Source organism: Lutjanus erythropterus, chromosome 2 (genome assembly GCF_056507025.1).
Source record: "Lutjanus erythropterus isolate fLutEry1 chromosome 2, fLutEry1.hap2, whole genome shotgun sequence".
NCBI lineage: Eukaryota > Metazoa > Chordata > Actinopteri > Lutjaniformes > Lutjanidae > Lutjanus > Lutjanus erythropterus.
In genome coordinates this window covers 2,594,936-2,608,839 of record NC_139318.1, presented here as the reverse complement: position 1 = coordinate 2,608,839, position 13,904 = coordinate 2,594,936, and the positions used below count along the sequence as shown (strand labels likewise).

Here is a 13,904-nt window from a genome sequence, read left to right as displayed (position 1 = left end):
AACACATTTTAAATTGTTTGAAGTTGGGACAAGGCTGTTTTCTAGCACAGAACAAGTTTAGAAATATTAAAACAAACCTAAACATTTTCATATATATCATGTGTATACAATACTATTTCAGCTGTAAATGCCAGTAATATTAAGTAAATCCTGTCATATGTGTCTCAAAAAGATGTCTGAGCAGTGCATGACTGAATTAAATTCTGGCTCATTTTTACAACTGGAATGTGTTTTTTTTTCTTTTTTTTCACCACAGATGTTGCTTTAACTGACAATATGGATGTTTGCTGTGAAAACAAACTTGGATAACAGAAGATGGGCCGATTTAAAAACATTTTCCTCCTGAGCCTCTCGATCCGTCTCGTCTTTTAAAAATGAACTGAGAGATCCCACACTTGGCCATGCCAGGCTGGTACTCCCAACACCTGGAAACACATTTTGATGGTGTAAAATCACAGGATTTCCAACTTAAATGTGCCAAACAACAGGTGTGACTTTTCACAGGTGTCAGTGCCAGATATGCAGAATCGATAACTCTGATATTCATCTTCAAATCCTCATAAAAACGTAAACAGTAAAGTAAAACATGTATGTGTGTGGTTGTGTGTGTGTGTGTGTGTGTGTGTGTGTGTGTGTGTGTGTGTGTGTGTTAAGTGGAAGGTTGTGTAGTAAGTGGCTGCTGCCGCAGGTTTTAAAACCAGCAGAAGGTCTTAAAGAGGATTATGGGATGTGCGAGGCTCTAGGTCTGAGCGTATTGTGACAATTAACACAACAAACACATGGTCATACAGCGCGTCCCCGTCTCTGATGTCCACACAGTGTGGCTGACATGTGAGCTGTTGGCTTATTCCCTGATGTTTAGCCTCGGCAGTGTGTGTGTGTGTGTGAAGCTACCTGACTGGACAACAAACCTATCATAGCACAGTGATGGTGGATCCGGACCAGCAGCTCAGAGAGCCAGTGTTCCTGCTGGGGGTGGAACACAGGCTCAATGGCAGACCCCCTCTTTGTGTGTGCTGGGCTCTGCCATGCTGGCCACACTGGCCCTGGTGTGAATGGAGGCCTTTGGACTCAGCCAAGACCCATTGTAAAGAGGCCCCACAAGCTTTTAATTGATTTGACGGGTTTGGATCCAAATCCTGGACCTCAGGACCAGAGCTGGAGCAGCTAGAGAGCAGCTAACAAGCCCTGCAGTGGTTTTAAATATGTGTGTGTTCTTTGTAATCGGTGAACGGTGTACCCCCCTCCAACACAGGTTATGATGAGGCTACCAATCACATTTTCTGACAAGGTACCAGTAGTGTAAAGTCTGAGCTGCACATTCCAAAACTCTCACTGCTAAATCTTTGTTTTTCCAAGATGCCTTAACATACTGTGCTTAAAAGCCTTGTCTTCTGCATGCAACAGAAGATTAATTTAATCAATTTTTGTTTTAAATTTTGTATTAATTATTATTATTAATTACTTAGTAATTAGGGTCAAAATATGGGGAAAAATATGGAGGGACCCTGTGGTGACTTCCAAATCTGTTAGAGCAAGAGTTACACAATTAATGATCCTCCATAGAGCTTACATCACACCCTCCAGAATTAAAAAAAAAAAAAATAGACCCAAGCTCTTCTGATCTCTGCTGGCCTGGTTGTAGACAACTGGGAACTTTGATTCATATGTTCTTGCACTTTCCTGCGATCAAGTCCTTTTGGGTAGAAGTGTTTCATTCCATCTCTGTAATAATGAATATAAATCTCTCCCCATGTCCTCCGGTTTGCTTGTTGGGATGTAAGGCTGCACAGGTAAAGTCCAAAGAAGACAGAAGGATAGTCAGCCCAGCCTTCTTGGCTGCTAAAACAATGATTTTATTAAACTGGAAAATTTGTAAGCCAGAATGTTTCTCAATAGAAGCATGGTTGATTGAGTTCTCCAGTCTTCTTGGGATGGAAGGAATAGCTGATATGACCAGCAACACAACTTTTTGAATTGGGACCAAATTTGGAACTGCGTTTCATAATATACTACTTCTCCCTCGGCGAGCCGTGTCGATTGTTGGCAGAACCGACGGGGGCATTTTACGCGTCTCAGCAGCACAGAGCAGTCAGTGGCGCTGAAGAATAAAACCTGCCGTCTTAGAAAAAAATAGCTTCAGCAAGTGAGAGTGGTACAACACGTCGGCTCGTCGACAAGACAGGTACTAAGAGTCGCGTGTGGAAATATTTTGCATTTGAGGCGGATGAATACAGAGCAGTGCCTCAGAAGTTTTCAAACGAAAGGAGGAAGCACATCAAACCTGGCCAAACACCTCAAAGACAGGCACCCCGACTTGTTTAGAGAATTCAGAGTGAGTGAGTTTCCGTTTACTATCACTGTTGTCACTGTCATGTTATACGTTAACCCGAATATGCCTGCTACGTTCCGTCATTTTGGCATGAGAGTCAGCTGAAGCGCAGCCGTGCAGGATTCAACTCTCTCACTCAGTCGTTCCCTCGTGTAGATGACGTTTAACGTAATGTAACGATACGGTCTGCGTCATTATACGTAAGGTGTCATGATGAGATACTGTCTGACAGTCTCTTATGTTATTTAAACTAAAAGTTTTTTTTTCCTTTACAGTATCAGTGTGAGCCAGACCAGGAGAAGCAGGAGGAAAGTCGCACACTAACACAGCCAAAAATCACTGAAGCTTTTGAAAGGCACAGAAAATATGACTCGAATTCAACTGAGGCAAAAAAGCTGAATAGGGCAGTAGCAGAGTTTCTGCGTTTGTGTTTTTTTTTTTTTTTTTTTTTTTTTTAATCGTGGTATTGAATTAGTATCGAGTATCATGAAAATTCACAGGTATTGGTATCGACTACTGAAATTCTGGTATCGTGACAACCCTAACTCCTTAAGATAAAGAATTCATTTATTAATTATAAAGCAAAGGGTGGCATGGTGGTGCAGTGGTTAGCACTGCTGCCTCACAGCAAGAAGGTCTTGAGTTTGATCCCCTGGCTTGCTGGGGCAGGGCCTTTCTTTTCACTCCTTTTCAGAGTTTGCATGTTCTCCCTGTGTCTGCATGGGTTCTTTCCAGGTTCTCCGGCTTCCTCCCACAGTCCAAAGACATGCATGCTAGGTTAATTGACTCTAAATTGCCTGTAGGTGTGAATGTGAGTGTGAGTGGTTGTCTGTCTATGTGTGTCAGCCCTGCGTTGAACTGGCGACTTGTCCAGGGTGAACCCCGCCTCTCACCCAATGTCAGCTGGGATAGACTCCAGCAGCCCGCGACCCTTACAGAATAAGCGGTTACAGAAAATGAATGAATGAATGAATGAATGAATGAATGAATGAATGAATTATAAGGCAAAGAAATGTACACCCCCTTTTATGTTATGTTATATGTAGTTGTGTAATGTGTCATTGTATCGTTTTATACCTTTTGTTGTGGTGCTTTTTGTTTGTTTTATATGTCTATATTGATATGAAAATTATATGTAAAAAAGGAAATAGTATCAAACCTATTGTATTAAATTAAGTCTAAGCTGGGCTGCATACAACCATTTTATATCCTGTAGATTCATGTGAAATTAGCCTAAAAACTGTAGGAGGGATATCCAAAGTAAACTGAAAACAAATGTTGAACCATTTGGAGAAAGTGTATGGTTTCAGTCTCTTTTGAAAAGTAAATCTCTGGAGTTTTTCTAGGGACAGGCACTTCCTTTCAACATTGTGGACAGGATGTGGAAGCTCCTGTTTGGTAAAATGAGGTGTCAGTCCAAAAGGTGAGAGTGCAGCCACCATTCTGATACCATGATTTCCCTAATATCTACATGGTAACCCAAGTTATGATGGAAATACGTGTCGGCCAGCTAATTTGAAATAATGCAACATCAATTTACATGTATTTATTGATGTAAACCTGCTTACTAAATATGTACTGGATTGGATTGATTGGACCTTTGCCAATAGTGAAGTAATATGATATGATTTCATAGGTAAGTTGCCTGAGTTTTGTACTTGTTTGTTTGTTGGGGCTGTTGGTTGTACCTGTGATTGTATCTTTAAATGGTTTACATCAATCCAATCACAAGAACCTTTCCAAGGAAGTGCTCACTTAAACACAGGAGTTGTGTCCATATCATAGCTGTGTACAACACTGAATTGACCAAAACACATACTGTTCTATAACATGTGGCTCTGTTGACTCCAGTCCAGCTCCAGTTTGGATTATTGCTGTTTCTCCAGAATGTTTGGTCACTGGAAGTTGAGACCAGTAGGGTCTTCATGCTGGCCTTTGACCTTGGACCTCTGATGTAAAGATAGCCCTGACCTACGACCCCACCGAGGAGGTGATCACCTAACTTGAACTGTGCAGAAACACTGCACCAAGATAGATGGTTGGTTGAGGTTGCACGGCTCTGAGAACTCATGCTACCACTGCAGCTGAGGGCTCAGTGCCTTGCTTCAGAGCTTGTCAACAGCAGGTGTTAAGGGGGATGTGTCACTTGCTGTCATTTGTCACTCTTGGTCTGGTGAGGTACAGCAGTACATCAGGCCAGCGGTGTTGCATGGATATTATACACATGAGAAGTGTAGTGGTTGGTTGTTACCTGGAATTGGGATGACAGGGATGGTCTCATTGGCTACCACTCTGGGTGAACTGCTGTCTTCCACATAGAAATGGGCTGTCTGGAAGCAGCGCCTGACAGAAAGAAAGAGAGATTAAATTTTAACAATGTTTCAACAATCTCCTGTGACCAATTCATGTTATGGCTCAGCTGTAGATCTCATGTGAGGTCAAAAAACAGAGAGGAAGTCTTCTTTCACCTAAGTTGTATCCTTGGTGGTCATCAGTATCATTAAATCCATTGTGTGCTGATCACTTGTTTAATAATCTCTATCAACGGATATCTGCAACTGAATGCACAATCTGTAGGCAAGGGATGAGACTTTGATATCAGAAGTGTTCTGGTTTCCATTTGTAGTCCAAGTAGTATTGATCTATCTATGTTTGAGTGGGCTTTGACTGCAAGCAAATGCAATCTTAGAACCCATCAGCTATTGTCGGATGACGATTTATCTTCTTTAAAACTGATCTGAAACACTGTGTGTCAAGTTGCTAACCTAAGAGGAAGTCTTGGCCCAGTTATGTATTATCCTGGATAGCTACTGGCTACACCTGAAGCCTTGAAACACTGGCAGTTGCCTCCAGAGGCTAAATTGTCCTCAGACAATAGCTGATGAGTTCTGAGATTGCTTGTCAAATGGAAAAATGTCAAATGGAAGGATCATTTACCCATTTTTTATATATATATTATTTTCCATTTTCTGCCAAATGCATTAATGCTAACTCCACTGTTGTTCTGGGGAAGGTTTAGATTGGATGTTCACACTATCCCCCAGCTTCCACATCCCTCATGCAGGCACCCTGCCCAACGAGGAGTGATTTGCATTTCCATTACCACTTTTATCGTGTTGAGCTCCGCCCGAGATGGACCTACTCTGGAGTGGGGCCAAAGCAAGCCAGACCCGCCTCCAAGTTATCTGCAGTGACATCTCACTGACTGTAGCCAACCTGTGACGAGCCTCCTTTCTCCCCCTCGAACAAGCCATGTGTTGTTTTATTGCGAAGAATTTAAGGAAACCGCATGTTTATCCCCAAGACATATATAAACGGTTTATCCATCGCTTTACAGCCGCTTGACTTGAGCTTTGTTGAGCTCATCTTCACTTAAAAGACACACCTCCAAGCCCTGTTTTAATGGAAATGCATCAGCTGATGGACTGAGTCAAACTGATTCAAGCCTGGCCAGCTAATGTGTAAGGAAAAGGGCCGTAAGAATCATAACTTGTAGTGACTCCCACACACATAAGGCTGATCATGTTCAGTCACATATACGATCAAGCTGGAAGTATTGTTGCAGGAAATGTAACCTTTTAAACAAACTTAAACCTTTGAATTGAAACAAAGCATTCGTTTGGATCATATCTGATCTCTGAGAGACACACCTTCAGAGGCCTGATCTCTCCAACTCTTGAACTCCTGAACCAGACAGAACAAAGACTTTCATCCACTCTGTATGCTGTTGATCTTTGAGAGAGAGACTGAGATAGTGAGCATATGTGTGCTTGTGTGTGTCTAGTCTGATTTAGTTTACTTTCAGGGACATATTCCTAAAGCTGCAATGATAAATTGAATAAGATAGTATTAATCAATGACTAAATTAATTGCTTTTAGTAACTGTTTAAGAAAGAAAGGTCAAATTCTCTGATTTCAGCTTCTTAAATATGATTTTTTTTCTGGTTTCTTTACTCCTCACTGACAGTATACCAAATGTCTTTGAGTTGTGGACAAAATAAGAAATTACATTGGGTATTAGGAAAAACAAATTTTTCATTAGTTTCTGACATTTTATAGACCAAACAACTAATCGATTAATTGAAGAAATAATCAACTGATTAACAATTGACTATGAAAACAGTCATTAGTTGCAGCCCTACATATTTCAGACAAAAGACCAGCTAACTGGGGATGGCTGGTGCAACTGGGGACAGGAGCCATGTGCCCAATAGGAAAAAGACTATTTTTTCAGTGGTTAGGATTAGGTGAAGGTCAGGGTTAGGGTTAGGCAAATAGTGGTTAAGGTCTGATTAAGTTGACCCTCCAGGAAATGAATGTATGTCTATGTAATGTCCCCAAAAGTGACCTAAGTCAACACAGAGACATGAAGAATACAGTTGTCATCATGACAGTCAGCAGCTGATAGTCCTCCTCTCCTCAAAGTACATACAGATGGCAGAAATGGACTTTGAACTTCACTCACATGGCGCACACACACAATTACGCATACAACACAAACACACACACACACACTGCAGGCTTTTAAGCTTGTCAGAGCAGAGACTTCTCATGGAGAATGTCACATTTACCTGCTGGATTTACAGCAAAATGACTTGTCTGTTTTCAAAGCATCACATGCACTGCAGCTGACACACATACACACACAGAAAGTGCCTCACTCCAAGTGTGTTTGAAGTCACATATGTAGAAGCTGTGGTGGAGGGAAGCCTTCAGGAGGAGACACATCAGTGTCACTGTCGTGTTTTTAGTCTGTGACAATTCACAAACGTGATGTTTTACATCAGACGGCTTTGAAATGGAAATCTGCAGCAGGCTTTTAGAGACAAGTTGGAGCTAAAATACAGCAGAAAGCAGCAGAAGAGGTGTCACATGTCTTCTCTATTAAAAAAAACTCTTAAAAAGTAACAGCGTATCAGAGAGCATGAAAGGAAGCTTGCAATTGCAATGGTAACATCCAACTGTCAAGATTTTATAAGGTCACAGACACTGCAGATAAAGTATGTGTCCATTAACAAAATAAACGGCCTGTCTGTGGGTATCATTACATGTACACGTAATGACAAGAACTTTTTGTTGCAATCTAAACTAAACAAGTTATCTGAAGACTGAACCAGACTGAGAAGCAGAGTGGGGACAAAATTAGCATGTATCTTGAAATATTACTTCTGTCTTCTGAATCTCTCCTGAAATTTACTGCAGGAGGAGAAGGATTTTATTTTGAAAATCTTCCAGCCTTCATCAGCTGACCAGATGCTACACTGAACATGACATATCCACTGCAATAACAAACAGTAAGCTGATTACACTCAATGGCTTTTGCATGTTCTTTAAACATAATATCAATATGATTAATGGGAATATATGATTATCAGTTGGTACATATAAAACCCTGAATAAAAATCCATGAAATAAATGCTTTCCTCTTGGTGCTTAAGATAAAAAAAGATGAGGTGTGTCAATCATTTGTTTCAATTTCCTCACATGTAACCTCTGGCTTGTGTGAATAATGACTGTGTGATTGTCTGTCAGTAACAAGCAGCATGATGTTATTATAGTGCTGCAAGACCTGTTAAGGAGAAGGTCTGCTCGACGTTCAGCCTGCGTCTACACCGTGAACGTCACATCACCGTTATGCTCGCATGATGACAGCGTTCACCCCACACTGAAGCCTGTTTACACTGATTCCATTTGTCTGTGCACTTCAAAGCATCAGCAGCAGCTGAGCAGCTTTCTGTGCAGTGTACAACTTTCCTTTGATATGTGTGAATATTCCTGAGCTATTTTTCCAGCAACACATTGGATATGACTGTGTTATAGCACAGAAGTGTGTGTGTGTGTGTGTGCAGTGTGCGCATTTGAGGAAGAAAGGGAGTGATGGTGGCTGTGATCAGAGCAGATAGATGTTGGCTATCAGAGCAGGGGGATTCAGCAGTGAAGTTGTTTAGAGGCAATAAATGTACAGTTTGCATGAATATATAGTGCAGAAGAAGTTCAAGAAGTTCTGTGTCTTGCTTCCCAGCTGCTGGGTAAAGAGAAGGGAGAGTCTGTGGATTACAAATGCTTTCTGGCTCAGCAGCACATTCTGCCTAGTTTTCAAAATGTAAGTGTATTTATTCACTGTTTTTTTTTATTGGGCATCACCTTGCATTTACACACATATTTTCAGCTGCATAGATAAAAATAGGAGCATTTTTGTTATGTGAGAAGTGTGAGTGAAAAACACGTCTGACTTGCTTGCAGTCAAGATGTGAGATGTACAGTGTCTGACAGACACAGGGGACTGTTGCTGCCATTCTGTCTCTCTGTCACTGTTAGTTGTTCTTCACCACAGACTTCCAGCAATCTTAACAAGGTAATTTAGTGGTCTAATCTTAACCATCCTATGTTCCATATTGTTTTGTCATCTAAGTATGAAGACTTGCTGTGTGACAAGCTATGGCTCCACATTAACCGTGGCCTGATGGCCTCTGGCCTATAAAAAGTTACTCTGTGGCCACCAAATATGCCACGTAGGAGGCCTCCTGTGGCCACAAAGTTTTAAAGTGCGTTCATGTGCTCATCAGATGGGCCCAGTTCCTGAGTTAGGAACTTGTTATTCTGACTTCAGTGTGTTCATGAACACTTAAGTTTGGAAAAAACAAGGATGTTACTATGGTAGGGTAGGTAGGGTGTGTGCCGAATCTGTTTGTACCTGATTTGTTATCAGGGTAAATACCTTTTCTAAGTAATCCAGGTCCAGGTGTGAACAGCTGACGATTACAACCTAATACTATTACAAACTACATGTGAACAAAAAATTGATATGCAATAAGTGAATTAATAAAAGGTTAGCAACCAAACGGTTATTTTCATCCCCCATGTTCCTGTGTATATATGATGATGGTGATAATCAACAACTTGGCAGCTCTTGAATTTTCTTTGACTTTGCTTGGGAGTTGTTGCTCTGACTTGAGGTGCTGTTCACATTAACTTTCTTTTTCCAGGTGTTCAGACACATGAATATAGGATTATTCCCATACTGCAGCACAATGTTACAGTTCCACAAATATCCAGACTCCTTTGTGCCCTTTAGTTCAACATTCCACAAAAACATATCAGCTACCTACAAATATGTCGGAGCTACTGAGGTATGGGTTTAAGTAAGCCGACTCAAACTGCTAATGTGCTCCACACAGAAGAACCAAAAACTAAATAATTTAGAAAAAGCAATGAAAATGTAGTAGTAAATGGAAGTATGGGCCATCAAAGGATGTAATGTCCTCTGAAATGTGCTGTCAATTTCTTCAACCAGCTGAAAAGTCTAGCTAGTTTGGCATCGGAAAACACCACATCACAATCCATGGCAAAAGTGGACAACACAGTGTCACAGTTAAGGAAGGCTGTGGTTTTAGTTTACAGAAAACACTGACAGTTCCAACACCAGTCCCTTGATGGGCACTGATAGTTCAAGTAACTGTCAAAATTACAGGTTACAGTGTAGAATCTTAAAATTAGGCCATATAGTAACTTGAAATAGGAATAACTATCTATGATAACACAAAACAGCATACAAACAGAACAAAACAAAAACACAAAAAAAGTCAAGAAGTCAAATAAACAGATAACAGGTTATGTAGTTAGTATCACAATTACAGTTCTGACCAAGTTGTGTTAAATGGCCTTTTCTGTATTGTTTTACATAAGTTTTATGTAAGGTATTTGGACCAAATCTAGGGGCTTAAAAGTATTAGTGAGCCTGTAGCAGATTTTCAAATAAATATGGCTGTAGAGGAGCACTGTATTTCTACCATTCCACCAGAAAGATACAGAACACAAAATACAGAATCAAAAGAGATGCTGAGGGAAAAATCAGTGTGTGGTCCTTCATGACCGTAACATAAATTCTACAGAGGCATTACTGAAACTCTTAGTTCACTCATCCTGTGCCTTCTTGAGAACTTTGATTAAACAGCAGCTGATGGAAGCAAACACTCCTTACTTCTATGAGTGCATTTAAAAAAAAAAGACACACCTTTGAACAGTCCATTCAGACATGATATTCAACAACTAAATGAAAGTAAACTTACTGACAGTGTAGTTAAGGACATCCTTATCCTTATCTACCACTCCCAGTGACAACAGTTACTCAACACCCACTGGAACTCTGTGTGTGTGTGTGTGTGTGTGTGTGTGTGTGTGTGTGTGTGTGTGTGTGTGTGTGTGCAGACCCTCCCTACCTGTATTTGATACAGAGCAGAGAGCAGAGAGCGTTCATCCTGGTGAACATGCAGAGGAGAGAGAACAGACGGGCTGCCGCATGCTGCTGCTGCTCACATGAACTGAGAGACTGTGCACAGAGACACACAGAGACACGCAGAGACGCAGAGACAGACGGAGGGAAGACAGAGGGAGGGAGGGAGGAGGACGGCTTTCCTAACAAGGCATGAAGGGGGTTGTTCCCTCATACACACACACACACACCCACAGGTCAATCCCAAGCCACTTCCTGGTGCGAGACAGCTGGTGTTGTGATGCATTCAAGTCACGTGGGACAAAGTTGACAGAGTCATGCTGTGGTTCAGAGAAATTATTTACAAACAGAGAGGAAGTCACAGTTCTGATCGTCTTTCTCACACTTGGGATTTGGGACCTTTGGGTCATGTACGACTGCTCGAGTCTTGCAGAACTTAACTAAATATTTCATGTTCTAACTACAAACCAACTATTGTTTTTGATACCATTCTTCACTGAAGAATAGTAATAAGTTATCCTTAAAAAAAAAAAAAAAGATAGTTTTTACCTAAAAATACAGTAGGAAACAAATGTCTTATCAAAGAATTAGTAAAATCACTTTTGGACCAAGCATTCCAATTCTCTATTGTTTTGTAAATGTCTGTGATAAAGGCCAAGGATGGATATTTTATGTAACAATAAAATAATATAGCTGCACTAAAAATATAGAGCTAGTATAGCTTCAATGAACTAATATAGCTACAGTAAAATAAAATAATATAGCTGCACTAAAATAATGTCTGTAAGCTAAAATAAAATAAAATAATATAGGCGCTGTAAAAAATATATAGCTAATAAAGCTACAATGAACCAAAATAGCTACATTAAAATAATATAACTAAAATAATAGAGCAGCATAAAAATAATATAGATAATATAGCTAAAATAAAATAAAATAAAATAGGCACTCTAAAACTATATAGCTAATATAGCTATAATGAACCAACAACTACAATAATTAAAATAATAGAGCTACATTAAAATAATTTAATAGCTACAATCAAAGAAAATAAAAGAGCTGAATTAAAAAAACATGACAATGTGTGCATTAGTCAGACAATTAAAGCAGACATTGTAAGTAATGCAAAAGTTAGTTTTCCTTGTAACTAATTTCTTTTATATGCAGTAATTGGTAGAGTAATTCTGTTCATTTTGAGAGAAGTAAATTGTAACTGTAATGAATTACTAAATTTCAGTAATACTGAACTAACACTGGTCTCCTGCCTGAAGTGTGAGGGGAGAGGGAGAGACGCTGTGTTTCTATCAGAGGAATGCTGACAAAAATTACAACATGTATGGGAATAAATTACAAACTAATAAATTTGTGTATATTTTTCATGTTCCACTTGATGGTCTGAATAAGTTGAGAGATTTGTCGCTAGTCGCTTAATTCAGATATTAATTATCTTGGCGGTAAAAAGAGACTCGTTGCTATAGGTAGGAAGTGGACCAAACCACTGTGAGGCATAATGAGTAGGAGCACCTGATCTTTCACACGTTGTTTTGCATTGCTAAAGCTGGGTGCTTTGTCAGAACCATATCTCATTAACTAACACTGACTAGGCTCTGACAGACAGTGTTTGTGTTTAAATCTTTGGATGACAATTATTGCATGTCATGTCCCAATTCTACTGGTAAAGGCTCCCAAACCAGAGACTGTCTTTTCGAGTTTTGTTATTACACTTGCATGTGGACAATCACAATCACCAACAAAGTATCAGCCTGGGAGTGCCCTGAGCTCTGAGATGTACTGTGCATCCACTCTCCCCCATGTGAGCGACTGTAATTCATCATGCCTCATCAGCTGCACGCTGAAACACAAAGTTCTTTCCTTGCTGATATGCTTCAATACAACCTCACATAGCTGTCTAATCTGTCTAATAAATACACTATGATCATAAATGATCCCTTGATGGTTCCCAGTTACTGCAGGGAGGCTGTCAAATTATTGTTTGACAATTAAAAAAACAGGAAAACAAAAATACACATTAACATGTATCCAACACATTATTAGCAAAGATAAATCAACCTATTCATTACAAAAGAAAAAAGACCACCCATGACTCCTTGTGCAATCATGTGAGTTAGCTAACCTGCTAAACCTCTGTATGGCACCGATCCATAACGGTGAAATACTAAACTACATTTGACTGAAATATATTGGCCACTCAGCTGGATTATTATATCAAGAGTACAGTTCTTGAGCCACAATGAATTATTTTGTAACACCAGAAGCAAGAAACTCTGACAGACCCTCCACCTCACAAACCACCAGCGAAAGCACAGACAGTGCCGCTAACATTAGCAATGCTATAACTGCTGCTGACTGCAGCTACATGTGACCACAAATGAAAGAAGAACCAAAAATATTCAATGCAGTATATGTGTTAGCGGGTCCCTCTAACAGCTCAGGGGTCCATGGCCTGAAAAGTGTTGAAAAGATCTCTGCTGGAACATTAGGTCACTCACAGATTAAGGCTGTATTTTTGCTGCTACATTTACGTAACACATAACTCACTCTGTGCTCAACAAGAACAGAAGTTCCTTCTCCAAGTCCGTTGTGAAAAATGTTACAATTAATGTAGTGAGAAACAGTACCTACAGGGTTTTATCTGTGAACACTCACCTTTATTGCTAAAGATGTTTGTGCAGCAGTAAATTACCTTGTATTTACAAATGCATGAGGGTATAAAGTCTTTCTTGAGTATATTTATGTGACATGACTTCAGGAGAGTTTGGGTTGCAGCTAAGAAAAGGATTGGATACTTCTCGCTTAATGTTTATATTTCAGTTCACAAATGACCTTGTTTGCACTGTAACATTGTAAAAATGTGAATACTATCACACTGCGGCAACAAAATATCATCCCACTCTCCATCATCTGGAGATTCAAGGATTCAAGGACATTTATCATCATTATACAACACAGGGTTGTACTATGAAATGAGAGCTGCAGTTCCTTCATAATAATAATCACAAAAATCTGTTCAGAATGGAATAAAGTGAAATTATAAAACAAAATGAATACATACAGTATATACATACATGTATACATACAGGAGATAATTCTGTAGTGCAGTTTTTGAATTTGCATCTGGTTGAATGTAAACAGCAGCAACAAGGTGGTGATGATAATATGGTCGACATCTTCATGTGAAAAGTTTCCATATCTAAGAAACACTGTCCATCGACTGTGAATGAGTTTGAGCACAAGGCATCATCAATGTAAAAACACTGAGTCCTCCCCCTGCTGGAGTCTTGTGTGTAGCATCTTGTCACCTTGGAGTGTGATCCGCTC

General features: G+C 39.9%; 1 protein-coding gene across 2 annotated transcripts in view; it reads right to left on the bottom strand.

The window, feature by feature from the left end:
• The window catches only part of LOC146331006 (receptor-type tyrosine-protein phosphatase gamma-like), a 660,966-nt gene that overhangs the window by 43,152 nt on the left and 603,910 nt on the right, over window positions 1-13,904 (bottom strand). The window contains exons 14-15 of one of the 2 annotated variants that reach the window (XM_084725921.1): window positions 10,552-10,653; window positions 4,584-4,675 (exon numbers count right to left, since the gene is read on the bottom strand). In XM_084725921.1, the coding sequence (XP_084582047.1) occupies window positions 4,584-4,675; window positions 10,552-10,653 (194 nt within the window). The remainder of the gene's footprint in view (window positions 1-4,583; window positions 4,676-10,551; window positions 10,654-13,904) is intronic. The other variant, XM_084725912.1, reaches the window with a different exon arrangement.